Source organism: Oncorhynchus keta, unplaced genomic scaffold, assembly GCF_023373465.1.
Source record: "Oncorhynchus keta strain PuntledgeMale-10-30-2019 unplaced genomic scaffold, Oket_V2 Un_contig_12739_pilon_pilon, whole genome shotgun sequence".
NCBI classification, from domain to species: Eukaryota; Metazoa; Chordata; class Actinopteri; order Salmoniformes; family Salmonidae; genus Oncorhynchus; species Oncorhynchus keta.
Genome location: NW_026277973.1, coordinates 29,030 through 50,000, shown reverse-complemented (window position 1 = coordinate 50,000; position 20,971 = coordinate 29,030). Strand labels below are relative to the sequence as shown.

The following is a 20,971-nucleotide window of genomic DNA, read 5'->3' as shown; positions in this document are numbered from 1 at the left end:
AGGAAACTGACACATGTAGGAGAGGTAATAAACAGGTGAACAGAGCAGGGAACTGACACATGTAGGAGAGGTAATAAACAGGTGATGACACATGTGAGTAATAAACAGGTGAACAGAGCAGGGAACTGACACATGTAGGAGAGGTAATAAACAGATCAGAGAGGAAATAAACAGGTGATGAATGAGGAGAGGTACAGGTGAACAGAGCAGGGAACTGACACATATAGGAGGAGGAAATAAACAGGTGATGAATGAGTAGGAGAGGTAATAAACAGGTGAACAGAGCAGGGAACTGACAAATATAGAGGAGGAAATAAACAGGTGATGACACATGTGAGTAATAAACAGGTGATCAGAGCAGGGAACTGACACATGTAGGAGAGGAAATAAACAGGTGATGAATGAGTCCAGGTGAACAGAGCAGGGAACTGACAAATATAGAGGAGGAAATAAACAGGTGATGACAGGTGAACAGAGCAGGGAACTGACAAATATAGAGGAGGAAATAAACAGGTGATGAGTGAGTCCAGGTGAACAGAGCAGGGAACTGACAAATATAGAGGAGGAAATAAACAGGTGATGAATGAGTCCAGGTGATCAGAGCAGGGAACTGACACATATAGGAGAGGTAATAAACAGGTGATCAGAGCAGGGAACTGACAAAATAAACAGGTAGAGGAGAACTGACAAATAAAAACAGGTGAACAGAGCAGGAACTGACACATGTAGAGTGAATAAACAGGTGAACAGAGCAGGAACTGACACATGTAGGAGAGGAAATAAACAGGTGATCAGAGAGGGAACTGACACATGTAGGAGAGGTAATAAACAGGTGAACAGAGCAGGGAACTGACAATAATAGGTGAACAGAGAGGAACTGATAAGAGGTAATAAACAGGTGATCAGAGCAGGGAACTGACACATGTAGGAGAGGTAATAAACAGGTGAACAGAGCAGGGAACTGACACATGTAGGAGAGGTAATAAACAGGTGAACAGAGCAGGGAACTGACAAATATAGAGGAGGAAATAAACAGGTGATGAATGAGCAGGTGAACAGACAAACTGACACATAGAGGAGGAAATAAACAGGTGATGAGTGAGTCCAGGTGAACAGAGCAGGGAACTGACAAATATAGAGGAGGAAATAAACAGGTGAACAGAGGTGAACAGGGAACTGACACATGTAGGAGAGGAAATAAACAGGTGATGAATGAGTCCAGGTGAACAGAGCAGGGAACTGACACATATAGAGGAGGAAATAAACAGGTGATGAATGAGTCCAGGTGAACAGAGCAGGGAACTGACACATATAGAGGAGGAAATAAACAGGTGATGAGTGAGTCCAGGTGATCAGAGCAGGGAACTGACACATATAGAGGAGGAAATAAACAGGTGATGAGTGAGTCCAGGTGGGTCCAATATCACTGGGGGGGGGGCAGACGTGACAGTAGCAACGTAAAATGTTAAGCTAAACAGAGCTATTTGCCCAGCAAAATAGCTATCTTTTAGTAATGTTGAAACATAGAATAGAGCTAGCTAGCTTGGTCTCAAATATACCAGTAAATCAGCTCCCACTTTCTTTATCAAAACATTTAGTTTTATAAGCCATATAAACTTAACCATTGGAATGGACAGTTCTGTTTCCCTGGGGCAGAAACGTAAAATGTTAAATTATATGTAGTTTAGCTGAGCAGGGTACTACTTCCTACTAAGGTTGGATTATATCATCGATTTAGCTAGCAAGCTTGGTCAAACATCTGCCAGTAGGTCAGTTAACATTTTGTTTTATTAAAGGTTTAGTTGAATAAGCTATATAAACAATTGTTCTGCCCTAAACCAATCAGATGATTTATGCCCTTAGAACAAAGTTGACGACACTTCATGTCACCCTGCCTTTTAGCAGCCTTGTGAGCCAGTCTGGTAATACGAGGCTAGAATCTTTGTGGACTGTTGAAGAATACTGTATATAAAAAAATCCCATTTTCAATGTGTTGTATGGTGTTCCAGAGACTCGGGGGGTCCTCCTGGTGGCGTGGAGGGCCAGAGCAGCGCCGCCGTGTGGTGGCGTTTCCTGCTGCGTCGCTGGCGTCGCTTCTGGAGTGCCCCGGTCACTGTGTTCCTAGGCAACGTCATCATGTACTTTGCCTTCCTCATCCTGTTCACCTACGTGCTCCTGCTGGACTTTCGTCCTCCGCCCCCCGCGGGCCCTGGGGCCCCTGAGATCATGCTCTACTTCTGGGTCTTCACCCTGGTGCTGGAGGAGCTGAGACAGGTATGTTGACGTCACGGGCTGGATCTGAACTCTGGTCTCCCACGAGAGAAACCAACGTCTTAATTGTTAGACCGAGAGGAAATATCCTTGTAGGCCTGAGGGAGACACTGGCAGAGCTGAGGCCTGAGGGTGACACTGGCAGAGCTGATGCCTGAGGGAGACACTGGCAGAGCTGAGGCCTGAGGGTGACACTGGCAGAGCTGATGCCTGAGGGAGACACTGGCAGAGCTGAGGCCTGAGGGTGACACTGGCAGAGCTGATGCCTGAGGGAGACACTGGCAGAGCTGAGGCCTGAGGGTGACACTGGCAGAGCTGATGCCTGAGGGAGACACTGGCAGAGCTGATGCCTGAGGGAGACACTGGCAGAGCTGAGGCCTGAGGGTGACACTGGCAGAGCTGAGGCCTGAGGGTGACACTGGCAGAGCTGATGCCTGAGGGTGACACTGGCAGAGCTGAGGCCTGAGGGTGACACTGGCAGAGCTGAGGCCTGAGGGAGACACTGGCAGAGCTGATGCCTGAGGGAGACACTGGCAGAGCTGAGGCCTGAGGGAGACACTGGCAGAGCTGAGGCCTGAGGGAGACACTGGCAGAGCTGAGGCCTGAGGGTGACACTGGCAGAGCTGAGGCCTGAGGGAGACACTGGCAGAGCTGAGGCCTGAGGGTGACACTGGCAGAGCTGAGGCCTGAGGGTGACACTGGCAGAGCTGAGGCCTGAGGGAGACACTGGCAGAGCTGATGCCTGAGGGAGACACTGGCAGAGCTGAGGCCTGAGGGAGACACTGGCAGAGCTGAGGCCTGAGGGAGACACTGGCAGAGCTGAGGCCTGAGGGTGACACTGGCAGAGCTGAGGCCTGAGGGAGACACTGGCAGAGCTGAGGCCTGAGGGTGACACTGGCAGAGCTGAGGCCTGAGGGAGACACTGGCAGAGCTGAGGCCTGAGGGAGACACTGGCAGAGCTGAGGCCTGAGGGTGACACTGGCAGAGCTGAGGCCTGAGGGAGACACTGGCAGAGCTGAGGCCTGAGGGTGACACTGGCAGAGCTGAGGCCTGAGGGAGACCTGGCCCAGACTCATGCCTGATCATCATGACATCACTTCCCATGGGGTTTTGAGCTGTCAACTAACCTGAGACAATGTGAAAATAAAATGACAAAACACCATGTCATTGGATTTAGGTTAAAAGTTCAAACATTTTTCACCTCATTTTTTGGTTGAAATGACACTGGCAGAGTTGATTCAACCAGTTTTTCCCCAGTGGGCTGATGCCAGTGGAGACACTGGCATCTCAGGCAAGAGGTGTCACTACAGACCTGGTTCCTGGTCTGACACTGCATCTCAGTGCAAGAGGTGACACTGGCAGACCCTGGTTCCAGTGGCCTAACTCATGTCATCTTAGTCATTGACATCACTTCCCCTGGTTTGAGCTGTCAAGGCACTGCATCTTCAATGTGAAAATAAAATGACAAAATCACCATGACCCTGGTTTAGTTAAAAGTTCAAACCACCTCATCTTTTGTTGTTGAAATGAGGTGTTGATTCACCACAGACCCTGGTTCAGTGGTCTAAGGCACTGCATCTCAGTGCAAGAGGTGTCACTACAGTCCCTGGTTTGAATCCAGGCTGTATCACATCCGGCTGTGATTGGCAGTCCCATAGGGTGGCGCACAATTGTCCCAGCGTCGTCTGGGTTAGGGTTTGGCCCGGGGGTAGGACGTCATTGTAAATAATAATTTGTTCTTAACTGACTTGTCCAGTTAAATAAAGGTTCCATAACACAATATCTGTGTCTGAAATGGCACCTTATTCCCTCCATACTGAACTACTTTCAACAAGGGCCCTGTTCAAAACACTACGTTTATTACAATTTATTTTACCTTTATTTTACTAGGCAAGTCAGTTAAGAACAAATTCTTATTTTCAATGACGGCCTAGGAACCTTCCGGTTACTAGGCCAACGCTCTAACCACTAGGCTACCCTGCCGCCCTATTCCGTAGTGGACTAAGGAATGGAGTTCCATTTCAGTGCTTCTCAACTCTGTTCCTCAGGTACTCAGCTGTTGATAAGTTGCATCCGGTGTGCGGCTGGACAGAATATGTGCAGCGTTGAGGATACTCCAGGATTGTTGTTGAGGATACATTTATTTTTAGCCTGGGGGGGAAATTTGACATAAATTACTCAAATAACCTCGAAAATATACATAACTAGAATTATACTGCTAATTGTGATGTTCTAACAGAGTGAACTAACGCTTTATTGACCTGGGTGATGCAGAGTTTCTTCACAGACGAAGACATGAGCATCCTGAAGAAATTCAAGCTGTACGTGGAGGACAACTGGAACAAGTGTGACATGGTGGCCATCTCACTCTTCGTTATCGGTGTGTCCTGCAGGTGAGCAGAGTCCTTCCTCTCTTACATCCAGTTTCCTCTCTTGCAAACAACAAAGTTACATCTATATGCAGATGATACAGTTATATATTCATGTGCTCCTTCTCTGGTTCAGGCTGTTGAAGAGCTCCACACTGCTTTTCAGTCACTGCAGGCCTCACTTTATGTTGTCAAACTGGCCTTGAATATACAACAAAAAAACTAGATTCATGACCTTTACCAGAGCTAGAACTCTGCCAGAGAAGGTTGGCATTGTCACATCTGGTGGCTTAGCCATTGAAAAAGTATCATCCTACAAATACCTAGATATTTGGTTGGATGACAAGTTGTCCTTTAAAGTTCATGTGGATAATCTTGTGACAAAGCTTAAATTGAAATGGGGTTTTTCTTTTCGTAATAAGGCTTCCCGCTTATGGCTAGAAAGACGCTTGTTCAGGCCACTTTTCTCTCTGTAATTGATTATGGTGACTTGTTGTATTTGCATACAGCCTCCTCTGTCCTACAGAGACTGGACTGGACTCTGTTTATCATGCAGCCTCCTCTGTCTTACAGAGACTGGACTCTGTTTATCATACAGCCTCCTCTGTCTTACAGAGACTGGACTCTGTTTATCATACAGCCTCCTCTGTCTTACAGAGACTGGACTCTGTTTATCATGCAGCCTCCTCTGTCCTACAGAGACTGGACTCTGTTTATCATGCAGCCTCCTCTGTCTTACAGAGACCGGACTCTGTTTATCATGCAGCCTCCTCTGTCCTACAGAGACTGGACTCTGTTTATCATGCAGCCTCCTCTGTCTTACAGAGACCGGACTCTGTTTATCATACAGCCTCCTCTGTCCTACAGAGACTGGACTCTGTTTATCATGCAGCCTCCTCTGTCCTACAGAGACTGGACTCTGTTTATCATACAGCCTCCTCTGTCCTACAGAGACTGGACTCTGTTTATCATACAGCCTCCTCTGTCTTACAGAGACTGGACTCTGTTTATCATGCAGCCTCCTCTGTCCTACAGAGACTGGACTCTGTTTATCATGCAGCCTCCTCTGTCTTACAGAGACTGGACTCTGTTTATCATACAGCCTCCTCTGTCTTACAGAGACTGGACTCTGTTTATCATACAGCCTCCTCTGTCCTACAGAGACTGGACTCTGTTTATCATACAGCCTCCTCTGTCTTACAGAGACTGGACTCTGTTTATCATGCAGCCTCTTCTGTCTTCTGTCTTACAGAGACTGGACTCTGTTTATCTTACAGAGACTGGACTCTGTTTATTACAGAGACTGGACTCTGCAGTCCTCCTCTGTCTTACAGAGACTGGACTCTGTTTATCATGTCAGCTGGACTCTGTTTATCATACAGCCTCCTCTGTCTTACAGAGACTGGACTCTGTTTATCATACTCCTCTGTCCTGGACTCTGTTTACAGAGACTGGACTCTGTTTATCATACAGCCTCCTCTGTCTTACAGAGACTGGACTCTGTTTATCATACAGCCTCCTCTGTCTTACAGAGACTGGACTCTGTTTATCATGCAGCCTCCTCTGTCTTACAGAGACTGGACTCTGTTTATCATGCAGCCTCTTCTGTCTTACAGAGACTGGACTCTGTTTATCATGCAGCCTCCTCTGTCTTACAGAGACTGGACTCTGTTTATCATGCAGCCTCCTCTGTCTTACAGAGACTGGACTCTGTTTATCATGCAGCCTCCTCTGTCTTACAGAGACTGGACTCTGTTTATCATGCAGCCTCCTCTGTCTTACAGAGACTGGACTCTGTTTATCATGCAGCCTCTTCTGTCTTACAGAGACTGGACTCTGTTTATCATGCAGCCTCCTCTGTCTTACAGAGACTGGACTCTGTTTATCATGCAGCCTCCTCTGTCTTACAGAGACTGGACTCTGTTTATCATGCAGCCTCCTCTGTCTTACAGAGACTGGACTCTGTTTATCATGCAGCCTCCTCTGTCTTACAGAGACTCTGTTTATCATGCAGCCTCCTCTGTCTTACAGAGACTGGACTCTGTTTATCATGCAGCCTCCTCTGTCTTACAGAGACTGGACTCTGTTTATCATGCAGCCTCCTCTGTCTTACAGAGACTGGACTCTGTTTATCATGCAGCCTCCTCTGTCTTACAGAGACTGGACTCTGTTTATCATGCATCCTTGTGCTTTACTACAAATGCCAAGTCACTCACCCACCATTACACCTTGTACCAAATGGTAGATTGGACCTCCCTTTATATGCACAGAAAGATACATTTGTATGTGTTCATCTACAAAGCCCTTTTGGGTAAACTCCCTCTTTACCTCTGTAGTCTGGTCTCCTTCACCACCAGCAGTGACCATACCCGGTCTGCTAGGTGGTTGCTACTCAAAGTCCCCAGGACATTCACAGTATTAGACAAGATTTACTGTGTGAAGTGACATTGGTTGTGACATTAACTCCGTACAGCTGGGGTATTCAAATCTGACCCTACGAGGTCCGGGGACTACTGCTGCTTTGGTATTCTACCTGATAATTCATTGTATCCACCTGGTGTCCCAGGTCTTAATCAGTTCCTGATTAGGGGGAGGAGATTTTTAAACAATGTACAAAAATCTGTGGAACTGGCTTCGAGGTCCAGATTTGAATTTAAGGGCCATAGTTGAATACAGGTCTAATATAGGATGTAATTCTGACAGGATGATGAAAGACACGTATGAGGCGGGACGAACGGTTCTGGCGCTGGACTTCATGGTGTTCACACTGCGTCTCATCCACATCTTCGCCATCCACAAGCAGCTGGGGCCCAAGATCATCATTGTGGAGAGGATGGTAATGTAGAGAACTGTTTAAAAGACAAACATGTATGACAAATGTACCAGGTTTATGACCCATAAATACAACGTAGCCCCACTAAAACACATTTTGATGTATTTGTGTATCAGGGTTGAGGTCAGTTCCATTTCAATTATAGTCAATTCAGAAAGTAAACCAAAAATGTTTTTTAAACAAACATTTGTCATTGATTATTATTATTTTCCATTGTATTTGTAATTCCAGTGTACTTCCTGAATTGACTGTAATTGACCCCAACCCTGTTGTGTATAAATGGAATTGTGGTTCTAAGCGTACTTTATAACCTGGTACATTTGTAGTGTCAGAGGAGGATTACAGGTGATGTTTGTACTCTGTTCTTCCTGACAGATGAAGGATGTGTTCTTCTTCCTGTTCTTCCTGAGTGTGTGGCTCATAGCGTACGGCGTGGCTACTCAGGCCCTTCTCCACCCCAACGACCCGCGCCTAGACTGGGTGTTTCGCAGGGTCCTGTATCGACCCTACCTGCACATCTTTGGCCAGATCCCATTGGAGGAGATTGACGGTGAGATAGAATGTTTTCTGTTTTTCTAGCAATGCCTCTGCTCTGTTATAGTCATGTACATGTAGTTCACATGTAGTTCACATGTAGGTCAGTTTACATGTAGTTTACATGTAGTTCACATGTAGGTCAGTTTACATGTAGTTTACATGTAGTTCACATGTAGGTCAGTTTACATGTAGTTTACATGTAGTTCACATGTAGGTCAGTTTACATGTAGTTTACATGTTGTTCAGTTTACATGTAGTTCACATGTAGGTCAGTTTACATGTAGTTCACATGTAGGTCAGTTTACATGTAGTTCACATGTTGTTCAGTTTACATGTAGTTCACATGTAGGTCAGTTTACATGTAGTTTACATGTTGTTCAGTTTACATGTAGTTCACATGTAGGTCAGTTCACATGTAGTTTACATGTTGTTCAGTTCACATGTAGTTCACATGTAGGTCAGTTTACATGTAGTTCACATTAGGTCAGTTTACATGTAGTTCACATGTAGGTCAGTTTACATGTAGTTTACATGTTGTTCAGTTCACATGTAGTTCACATGTAGGTCAGTTTACATGTAGTTCACATGTAGGTCAGTTTACATGTAGTTCACATGTTGTTCAGTTTACATGTAGTTCACATGTAGGTCAGTTTACATGTAGTTCACATGTAGGTCAGTTTACATGTAGTTCACATGTTGTTCAGTTTACATGTAGTTCACATGTAGGTCAGTTTACATGTAGTTTACATGTTGTTCAGTTTACATGTAGTTCACATGTAGGTCAGTTCACATGTAGTTTACATGTTGTTCAGTTCACATGTAGTTCACATGTAGGTCAGTTTACATGTAGGTCAGTTTACATGTAGTTTACATGTTGTTCAGTTTACATGTAGTTTACATGTAGGTCAGTTTACATGTAGTTTACATGCTGTTCAGTTTACATGTAGTTCACATGTAGGTCAGTTTACATGTAGTTTACATGTAGGTCAGTTTACATGTAGTTCACATGTAGGTCAGTTTACATGTAGTTTACATGTTGTTCAGTTTACATGTACATCACAGGAGGTTGGTAGCACCTTAATTAGGGAGGACAGGCTCATGGTCATGTTTGGAACGGAGTGGAATGGTATCACATCCATCAAACACATGGTTTATATGGGTCCATATTCTCCATTCCAGCCATTATCATGAGCCATTCTCCCCTCAGCAGCCTCCACTGGTGCACATGTAGTTTACATCTAGTTCCGTTTACATTTAGTTTACATGTAGTTTACATCTAGTTCCGTTTACATTTAGTTTACATGTAGTTTACATCTAGTTCCGTTTACATTTAGTTTACATGTAGTTTACATCTAGTTTACATGTTTACATTTAGTTTACATCTAGTTCCGTTTACATTTAGTTTACATGTAGTTTACATCTAGTTCCGTTTACATTTAGTTTACATGTAGTTTACATGTAGTTCCGTTTACATGTAGTCAGTTTACATGTAGTTCACATGTGGTCATTTTACATGGAGTCAGTTTACATGTAGTCAGTTTACATGTAGTCAGTTTACACTTAGTTTACACTTAGTTTACATGTAGTCAGTTTACATGCAGTTTACACTTAGTTTACATGTAGTCAGTTTACACTTAGTTTACACTTGGTTTACATGTAGTCAGTTTACATGTAGTTTACACTTTGTTTACATGTAGTCAGTTTACATGTAGTTTACACTTCGTTTACATGTAGTCAGTTTACACTTAGTTTACACGTAGTTTACATGTAGTCAGTTTACATGTAGTTTACACTTAGTTTACATGTAGTCAGTTTACATGTAGTTTTCAAGGTGTTCAGTTTCCTTCAGTGGTACATCTTGTTGTCATTCACTACATATCTTGAATTGTTAGTGAATATAAGAGCATTGGTGTAAACACAGTATTTCAGCATGCTTGACCACACTGCTGGGGCACTGCTCAGCGGGCGACCTCAGCGGGCGACCTCAGCGGGCGACCTCAGCGGGCGACCTCAGGGGGCGACCTCAGGGGGCGACCTCAGCTGGCGACCTCAGGGGGCGACCTCAGGGGGCGACCTCAGCGGGCGACCTCAGGGGGCGACCTCAGGGACGACCTCAGTGGGCGACCTCAGCGGGCGACCTGCATCTGTGTTACGCAGTGCATTTTCTTGTTCTTAAAGGCAAATATCTGTGAACAACTGATAGTGAAGAACTATCTAATGTTATCTTCCCAGTGGCACGGATGCCCGAGACCAACTGTACCACGGTGATAGAGGAGATCATCATGGGAACTCTGCCCCCTTGTCCCAACATCTACGCCAACTGGCTGGTCATCCTACTGCTGGTCATCTTCTTACTGGTTACCAACGTTCTGCTGCTCAACCTCCTCATCGCCATGTTCAGGTCAGACTCAACGCACACGCTACTCTGCAGCTCAGTTGGTAGAACATGGGGCTTGACGACTACAGGACAGTGGGTTAAATTCTCGGGAAACCACCCGTATGTAAAATGAAAACATCTGCTAAATGGCAAATATGTACACGGTCAGACATAACACACACACGTGTTAGTTACTCAGCCCACAGTCATCACCCAGGAAAGAATAGTTTACTCTGATGAGGGAGACTCCAAAAACATGTCCCAATTCAATGATCATGTGCTGCAAGAACAAATCAAATGTATTTATAAAGCCCTTCGTACATCAGCTGATATCTCAAAGTGCCGTACAGAAACCCAGCCTAAAACCCCAAACAGCAAGCAATGCAGAGCTTTTAATGGCTGACAAGAAGAGTCTGGCCTGAACTGTGACTGTCTCACACAACCATCTGATAGGATTATTATTAATAATAATAATGATTAAGGTGGTATATATCACAGACATACACAATTCAACTGTCTCTCTACCTTTTGGATTAATACAGAAAAAAGATCAATACTTACTCACATGTATCTCATTGATAGGTGACAATTGTCTGTTAATTGAATGATTAGAATATTCCGCCCTGAAACATATAATTGTATGGAATTGATTAGAATGTATGAAATCATAATCAATAAATGTGTAGTTCTAGTCAGAATTAGGGTAAAATCAATATGCCTTTATGGTATTTTAAACACAGACTGTCTGAGCTTGGTGCCGACCTGACTAGAGATTTGGGAGAGAACGGGGAGTACGTCTCAAGGACAAGGTCACGATCTCTGTCGGCTGGGTAGTGAGACAGACAGTGTGTGCGGAGCAGGACATGTGTGTGTGTATGGTTGTGTGTATAGTTGTGTGTATGTGTGGGCGTGAGAAGTCAGTATAAAATGAATTGATTTGTATTCTTGACTTTAGAACGTTCCCGTGAATAAACCTTTTTGACTATTTAGCTGGGCCTCCGTCTGTTTCATTCCACCAGGATCTTACACATTCTGGTTTACAGACTGAGTAATATAATTACATTGGGTGATGTATCTGGAGAACATAATTCTCCTAACACTCATGCAGTGTGTTCTCCCTGTGATCTTTCCTCCACCTGCGTGCCTACAGCTACACATTCCAGGTGGTGCAGGGCAACACAGACATCTTCTGGAAGTTCCAGAGGTACAACCTGATCGTGGAGTACCACAGCCGGCCCGCCTTGGCCCCGCCCTTCATCATCATCAGTCACTGTTCCCAGCTCCTCCTCAGCCTGGTCAAGAGTCCTGAGCCCAAACTGGAGCAATTAGGTAAGGCCAGAAACATACGTATTTTACATTGCATACATACGGACATGTATAGTTATGTAGGTACATAATTACACACAGGCATTCACACATTCATACACAGTACATGTGTTTGTATACCTTGTCGGTTGCAGCAGCCCTACTGCACATCGTAGTGTGAACATACACAATGCAATTCAGTTTAATATGAAACATAACACACATGGACAGTATAGGTCCTTACACCGTGGTGTTGGTGATAGTATATAGATACTAACAGAGTGGTGTTGATGATAGTATATAGATACTAACAGAGTGGTGTTGGTACTAGTATATAGATACTAACAGAGTGGTGTTGGTACTAGTATATCGATACTAACAGAGTGGTGTTGGTGATAGTATATAGATACTAACAGAGTGGTGTTGGTGATAGTATATAGATACTAACAGAGTGGTGTTGGTGATAGTATATAGATACTAACAGAGTGGTGTTGGTGATAGTATATAGATACTAACAGAGTGGTGTTGGTGATAGTATATAGATACTAACAGAGTGGTGTTGGTGATAGTACATAGATACTAACAGAGTGGTGTTGGTGATAGTATATAGATACTAACAGAGTGGTGTTGGTGTTGTGTGTTCAGAGAGGGAGCTGCCTGCAGGTCTGGACCAGAGGTTGATGACCTGGGAGACAGTACAGAAGGAGAACTATCTGGCCAAACTGGAACGGCAGCATCTGGAGAGCAGTGAGGAGAGACTGAAGAGCACCTCTTCCAAGTAACTCTTTGACAATGCTTTGTTTTGTAAATGGTATAGATCCATTTCCACCACGTTGTGTGTGCTGTATATTTGTAATTCTTATGAACTACCTTTAATATGTTATCATATATGTCTTTGATATTCATTGTGTTTTTCAAATATTTTTCTTTGTGACAAAAGGGTTCAGAGCTTATTGAAGATTGTTGGAGGATTCAAGGAGCAAGAGAAGCGAATGTCATCCATGGAAGCTCAGGTACAAAAATAGAGACATTGATTTATTATGCCTGGCATAATGGAACCAATAGAGTAGTCCCAAAAGTGGAAACTCAGACGGACAACACTAGTGATGGTACATGTGTGTGTATTATCAAGGTGTGTAAAGGTGTGCCTCTGTCTGTCCCACCCCCAGGTGAAGTACTGTGGGGAGGTGCTGTCCTGGATCGCTGAGTGCTTTTCCCAGAGTACACTCAAGTGTGAGAGAGAGGCCCCCAGAGTTCCATGTGAGTGATGATGCTAATGATGATCATGATGATGCTAGTGATGATACTAGTGATGATGCTAGTGATGATGATCATGATGATCATGATGATGCTAATGATGATGCTAGTGAGAATACTAGTGATGATGATACTAGTGATGATTCTTGTGACGATGATCATGATGATACCAGTGATGATACCAGTGATGATGCTAGTGATGATGCTAGTGATGATGCTAATGATGATCATGATGGTACTAGTGATGATGATAATGATGATCATGATGATACTAGTGATGATGATAGTGATGATGCTAGTGAGGATACTAGTGATGATGATACTACTGATGATACTAGTGATGATACTAGTGATGAAACTAGTGATGATAGTAGTGATGATACTAGTGATGATACTAGTGATGATGCTAGTGATGATGATACTAGTGATGATACTAGTGATGATGCTAGTGATGATGATACTACTGATGATACTAGTGATGATACTAGTGATGAAACTAGTGATATATGCCATTTACTAGTGATGATAGTAGTGATGATACTAGTGATGATGCTAGTGATGATGATACTAGTGATGATGCTAGTAATGATACTAGTGATGATGCTAGTGAGAATACTAGGGATGATGCTAGTGATGATGATCATGATAATACTAGTGATGACACTTCTAATGATACTAGAGATGATACTAGTGATGATACTAGTGATGATGCTAGTGATTATGCTAGTGATTATGCTAGTGATGATACTAGTGATGATGCTAGTGATGATGCTAGCGATTATGATCATGATAGTGATGATCCTATTGTTGATGCTATTGATGATGCTAGTGTCGTGTCTTTGGCTATGCCGGATTAATTGCTAAGACATGCTATTCTATAATATAATTTCTCCGTAATTAATATCACCTGATTGAGCTAATCATGTAAATGTAATTAACTAGAGAGTCAGGCACCACAAAATAATATTTATAGAGCTGTTATCTTCCGAATAAACTCTTAAAGATCTAGTAATATTTTTCATCAATAGCAGTCAATATCAATCGTCATCTTACTTCAGTCTCATAATCTGAAAGTTGTAAATTCTTGCTTATCTGCAAGAACCCTGGCTAACAATTTGAATCAGCCATACAAAATTGGGTTTAATTATGTATTTACTAAATACCTAACCAATCACACAGAACTACATATACAAATAATTAATTATAACTGGATAATTATTTGCGTCATAAAGGAAAACGTCCTAGCGGGTCGGAACAGATATGACAGCTTGTAACACAAAGGAAAAGGGGCTGGGTTGAGTGAAAGAGCGGGAAGACAGGAACAAAGGCGAAACTGTATTTACTATAGCATAGCATCTTATGCATTCTAAATTACCACCCATTTGGAAAAGGAAAATGCAATAAATATTTACTCTGAGCTGTGCTTCAGTAGGTTGGTGGTAGATGGAAGACCTTGTTGCCAAACCGAGTCCTCTGTCCTTTGAAGAATGTCTCTGGTGGTCACTTGGATAAGTTGTAGTAACATTGTTGTGTGGTAGATGGGATACTCTGTCTGTTCCTTCCTAACCTGCGTTTGCAGCTGCGGTCGCTAACTCAACGGCTAGGAGGTATCAATTCTGTTGTGAATAAGAGTTCAAAGTTCATACCATTCTCAACCAAAGCTCATGCTGATGTTGGCTTCGTTCTGTAGTTTTATCTGAACCATTCTGATGTAGGATCGTCATCCTACCTCATTGTAACAGGAAGTTATGTTGTCGTCAAGGCTTTATATAGGAAGGGAGAGGAGGGTGTGTTTGAAAAGTTTTATAGCCCTTGTCCATTCACAGGGGAGGGCCACTGATTGAGCAGCCCTATCTTATGAAAATCCAAATCTCACATTTTAGAAGCTAAAATCACATTTCCTCCCATCATAAATAATTTCATATTCAAACATTTAAATGTTTTAAACTCTGATGTGTAGACTTTCCACTGTAGAGTTTATGTCATCTTATCATTGAGAATGTCTCAGATGACAACCGAACTGACATCATATTCATTAAGTACCCCCGCATATGTTCAATTGTTCGGATTACCAGAATATAGTTCATTTCCCCCCACATTCTGACGTTCCCAGAATCTCTATGTTAACCAAGTTTTTTTTAAATGCAACCTCAGTTGGTTAGAGAGAGGAAAAAGGGGGGAAGGGGTATTTATGACTGTCATAAACCTAACCCCCAGGCCAACGTCATGACACTAGTGATGATACTAGTGAGGAGGCTAGTGAGGATACTAGTAATGATGCTAGGGATGATACTAGTGAGGATACTAGTAAAATGCTAGTGATGATGATCATGATGATACTAGTGATGGTGCTAATGATGGTACTAGTGATGATGCTAGTGATGATGATACTAGTGATGATGCTAGAGATGCTACTAGTAATGATTCTAGTGATGATACTAGTGATGATACTAGTGATGCCACTAGTGATGATGATAGTGGTGACACTAGTGATGATGATAGTTTTGATACTAGTGATGATACTCGTGGTGATGTAGGGATGCTACTAGTGATGATACTAGTGATGATCATGATCATACTAGAGGTTTTTTACAACAATATACTGTAGATGATAGTGGTGATGTAGGGATGCTACTAGTGATGATACTAGTGATGATGTAGGGATGATACTAGTGATGATAGTGGTGATGTAGGGATGCTACTAGTGATGATACTAGTGATGATGTAGTGATGATAGTGGTGATGTAGGGATGCTACTAGTGATGATGTAGTGATGCCACTAGTGATGATGTAGTTTTGATACTAGTGATGATACTCGTGATGTAGGGATGCTACTAGTGATGATCATGATAATACTAGAGGTTTTTTTACAACAATATACTGTAGATGATAGTGGTGATGTAGGGATGCTACTAGTGATGATACGAGTGATGATACTAGTGATGATAGTGATGATGTAGTGATGATACTAGTGATGATACTCGTGGTGATAGTGGTGATGTAGGGATGATACTAGTGATGATACTAGTGATGATCATGATCATACTAGAGGTTTTTTACAACAATATACCGTAGATGCTAGTGGTTACAATGACTGGTGATAAAGTCAATTCATAGTATAGAAGGTGTGAACTTGTGATTTGTTGCTGTTGTTAACCTAGTGGTTATCAGTGATTTACAGGTATGAAGCATTGTTGACAAAGTGGATGTGTGTTCTGGGTGGGTTGTACAGAGAGGAACTGTCTGTTTAAAGCAGCATAGTCTAAATGTCAATCTTTCTTATAGCTGTCAAGGCTACTGGTGTCACAGCTGTGAAGGCCGGCGCTTCCAGAGATCCCCCTCAGAATGTGTCAGACAAGGAGGTCGAGCCAGAGAGGACAGAGGCTAAACTAGGTCCCTCAGGATACGGAGCCAACAAGAGGTTTCCTTACATCGACCAATAACATCCACATCAAAAGTAGTGTTTTTGGAATGTGAATCCCAGCCTGGAAATCGAAGCACTAATTTTCTAAATGTTTTTAGTTTTCTAGTTGAGACGTGATTGAATCTGAATCCCAAGTGCCTTATTAAAATGAACAGCCTTGATCCAAATGTGTCTGACTGTGATTTGTGATGTACCCATGTTTCTACTCAAGAGGGCCACCACCAAATACATTAACAAATATCTCAGTACCAATAATAATTTACAAGTGACAAATACAATTTAATTTGGATTTATTGTTAAGACCCTTTGCAACCACTTATTTAAAGGAGACAAAGGAACGGATGTTTTTTTCTTCTCTAGAAAAAACATATATTTTCCCCCAATAATTGTTCTTTTTTTTAAACATTTATTCATTTATTTTTTTACCCCGTTTTCTCCCCAATTTTGTGGTGTCCAATTGTTTAGTAGCTATTATCTTGTCTCATCGCTACAACTCCCGTATGGGCTCGGGAGAGACGAAGGTTGAAAGTCATGCGTCCTCCGATACACAACCCAACCAAGCCGCACTGCTTCTTAACACAGCGCCATCCAACCCGGAAGCCAGCCGCACCAATGTGTCGGAGGAAACACCGTGCACCTGGCAACCGTATATAGCCATGTTAGTTTCTACTTCCGGTATATATCCATGTTAGTTTCTACTTCCTGTATATAGCATGTTAGTTTCTACTCCCTGTATATAGCCATGTTAGTTTCTACTTCCTGTATATAGCCATGTTAGTTTCTATCCCCTGTATATAGCCATGTTAGTTTCTACTTCCTGTATATAGCCATGTTAGTTTCTACTTCCTGTATATAGCCATGTTAGTTTCTACTTCCTGTATATAGCCATGTTAGTTTCTACTTCCTGTATATAGCCATGTTAGTTTCTACCCCCGTATATAGCCATGTTAGTTTCTACTTCCTGTATATAGCCATGTTAGTTTGTACTCCCTGTATATAACCATGTTAGTTTCTACCCCCTGTATATAGCCATGTTAGTTTCTACTCCCTGTATATAGCCATGTTAGTTTCTACCCCCTGTATATAGCCATATTAGTTTCTACCCCCTGTATATAACCATGTTAGTTTCTACCCCCTGTATATAACCATGTTAGTTTCTACCCCCTGTATATAGCCATATTAGTTTCTACTCCCTGTATATAACCATGTTAGTTTCTACCCCCTGTATATAGCCATATTAGTTTCTACCCCCTGTATATAACCATGTTAGTTTCTACCCCCTGTATATAGCCATATTAGTTTCTACTCCCTGTATATAACCATGTTAGTTTCTACCCCCTGTATATAGCCATGTTATTTTCTACTTCCTGTATATAGCCATGTTAGTTTCTACTTCCTGTATATAGCCATGTTAGTTTCTACTTCCTGTATATAGCCATGTTAGTTTCTACTTCCTGTATATAGCCATGTTAGTTTCTACCCCCGTATATAGCCATGTTAGTTTCTACTTCCTGTATATAGCCATGTTAGTTTGTACTCCCTGTATATAACCATGTTAGTTTCTACCCCCTGTATATAGCCATGTTAGTTTCTACTCCCTGTATATAGCCATGTTAGTTTCTACCCCCTGTATATAGCCATATTAGTTTCTACCCCCTGTATATAACCATGTTAGTTTCTACCCCTGTATATAACCATGTTAGTTTCTACCCCCTGTATATAGCCATATTAGTTTCTACTCCCTGTATATAACCATGTTAGTTTCTACCCCCTGTATATAGCCATATTAGTTTCTACCCCCTGTATATAACCATGTTAGTTTCTACCCCCTGTATATAGCCATATTAGTTTCTACTCCCTGTATATAACCATGTTAGTTTCTACCCCCTGTATATAGCCATGTTATTTTCTACTTCCTGTATATAGCCATGTTAGTTTCTACTTCCTGTATATAGCCATATTAGTTTCTACTTCCTGTATATAACCATGTTAGTTTCTACTCCCTGTATATAGCCATGTTAGTTTCTACTTCCTGTATATAGCCATGTTAGTTTCTACTTCCTGTATATAGCCATGTTAGTTTCTACTTCCTGTATATAGCCATGTTAGTTTCTACTCCCTGTATATAGCCATGTTAGTTTCTACCCCCGTATATAGCCATGTTAGTTTCTACTTCCTGTATATAGCCATGTTAGTTTGTACTCCCTGTATATAGCCATGTTAGTTTCTACTTCCTGTAAATAGCCATGTTAGTTTCTACCCCCTGTATATAACCATGTTAGTTTCTACCCCCTGTATATAGCCATGTTAGTTTCTACTCCCTGTATATAGCCATGTTAGTTTCTACTCCCTGTATATAGCCATGTTAGTTTCTACTTCCTGTATATAACCATGTTAGTTTCTGCTTCCTGTATATAACCATGTTAGTTTCTACTTCCTGTATATAGCCATATTAGTTTCTACTTCCTGTATATAGCCATATTAGTTTCTACTTCCTGTATATAACCATGTTAGTTTCTACTCCCTGTATATAGCCATGTTAGTTTCTACTCCCTGTATATAGCCATGTTAGTTTCTACTCCCTGTATATAGCCATGTTAGTTTCTACTTCCTGTATATAACCATGTTAGTTTCTACTTCCTGTATATAGCCATATTAGTTTCTACTTCCTGTATATAGCCATATTAGTTTCTACTTCCTGTATATAGCCATGTTAGTTTCTACTTCCTGTATATAGCCATATTAGTTTCTACTTCCTGTATATAGTCATATTAGTTTCTACTTCCTGTATATAGCCATGTTATTGTTTTCTCATTATTGTTATTTGTTATTCACCGTATATCTATTCCTCATGTTGCTATTTCTATTTAATCCTTTAACTCTGCAGTGTTGGTAAAGGACCAGTCAGGAAGCATTTCACTCTTAGTCTACATCTGTTGTTTACAAAGCATGTGACAAATACACTTTTATTTGGTTAGTGCATTGCAACTCAGTACGAATCTCGTTTGCTAGATTTATTTATTTAACTAGGCAAGTCAGTTAAGAACAAATTCTTATTTACAATGACGGCCTACCAAAAGGCCTCCTGTGGTGACGGGTGCTGTGATTAAAAATACTAAATATAGAACAAAACAAACATGACAAGAGAGACAACACTACATAAGACAACAACAGCACGGCAGCAACACATTATGACAACACAGCACAGTAGCAACACAATATGACAACACAGCATGGTAGCAACACAATATGACAACACAGCATGGTAGCAACACAATATGACAACACAGCATGGTAGCAACACAATATGACAACACAGCATGGTAGCAACACAATATGACAACACAGCACGGTAGCAACACAATATGACAACACAGCATGGTAGCAACACAATATGACAACACAGCATGGTAGCAACACAATATGACAACACAGCATGGTAGCAACACAATATGACAACACAGCATGGTAGCAACACAATATGACAACACAGCATGGTAGCAACACAATATGACAACACAGCATGGTAGCAACACAATATGACAACACAGCATGGTAGCAACACAATATGACAACACAGCACGGTAGCAACACAATATGACAACACAGCACGGTAGCAACACAATATGACAACACAGCATGGTAGCAACACAATATGACAACACAGCATGGTAGCAACACAATATGACAACACAGCATGGTAGCAACACAATATGACAACACAGCATGGTAGCAACACAATATGACAACACAGCATGGTAGCAACACAATATGACAACACAGCATGGTAGCAACACAATATGACAACACAGCACAGTAGCAACACAATATGACAACACAGCATGGTAGCAACACAATATGACAACACAGCATGGTAGCAACACAATATGACAACACAGCATGGTAGCAACACAATATGACAACACAGCACGGTAGCAACACAATATGACAACACAGCATGGTAGCAACACAATATGACAACACAGCATGGTAGCAACACAATATGACAACACAGCATGGTAGCAACACAATATGACAACACAGCATGGTAGCAACACAATATGACAACACAGCATGGTAGCAACACAATATGACAACACAGCATGGTAGCAACACAATATGACAACACAGCATGGTAGCAACACAATATGACAACACAGCATGGTAGCAACACAATATGACAACACAGCATGGTAGCAACACAATATGACAACACAGCATGGTAGCAACACAATATGACAACACAGCATGGTAGCCACACAATATGACAACACAGCATGGTAGCAACACAATATGACAACACAGCATGGTAGCAACACAATATGACAACACAGCATGGTAGCAACACAATATGACAACACAGCATGGTAGCAACACAGCATGGTAGCAACACAAATTGACAACATGGTAGCAACACAACATGGCAGCATCACAACATGGTAGCAGCACAAAACATGATAGAAACATTATTGGGCACAGACAAGAAGGTAGAGACAACCATACATCACGCAAGTGTCCATGTTGTTGGACATTCATTCCTTCTCAGAGAAAGCCACCCATAGATCCTGCTACAGCCTAGCATACAGCCTAACATACAG

At 42.0% G+C, this 20,971-nt stretch overlaps 1 protein-coding gene across 1 annotated transcript in view; it reads left to right on the top strand.

The window, feature by feature from the left end:
* LOC127918012 (transient receptor potential cation channel subfamily M member 5-like) overlaps window positions 1–16,534 on the top strand; it is a 60,614-nt gene extending 44,080 nt beyond the window's left edge. Inside the window, 10 exon segments of the mRNA XM_052501223.1 lie at window positions 2,010–2,274; window positions 4,546–4,664; window positions 7,344–7,476; window positions 7,849–8,023; window positions 10,243–10,411; window positions 11,538–11,716; window positions 12,338–12,470; window positions 12,633–12,705; window positions 12,862–12,952; window positions 16,235–16,534. Coding sequence (XP_052357183.1) covers window positions 2,010–2,274; window positions 4,546–4,664; window positions 7,344–7,476; window positions 7,849–8,023; window positions 10,243–10,411; window positions 11,538–11,716; window positions 12,338–12,470; window positions 12,633–12,705; window positions 12,862–12,952; window positions 16,235–16,392 — 1,495 coding nt within the window. The 3' untranslated portion in view covers window positions 16,393–16,534.
* Window positions 16,535–20,971: the final 4,437 nt, after the last annotated feature.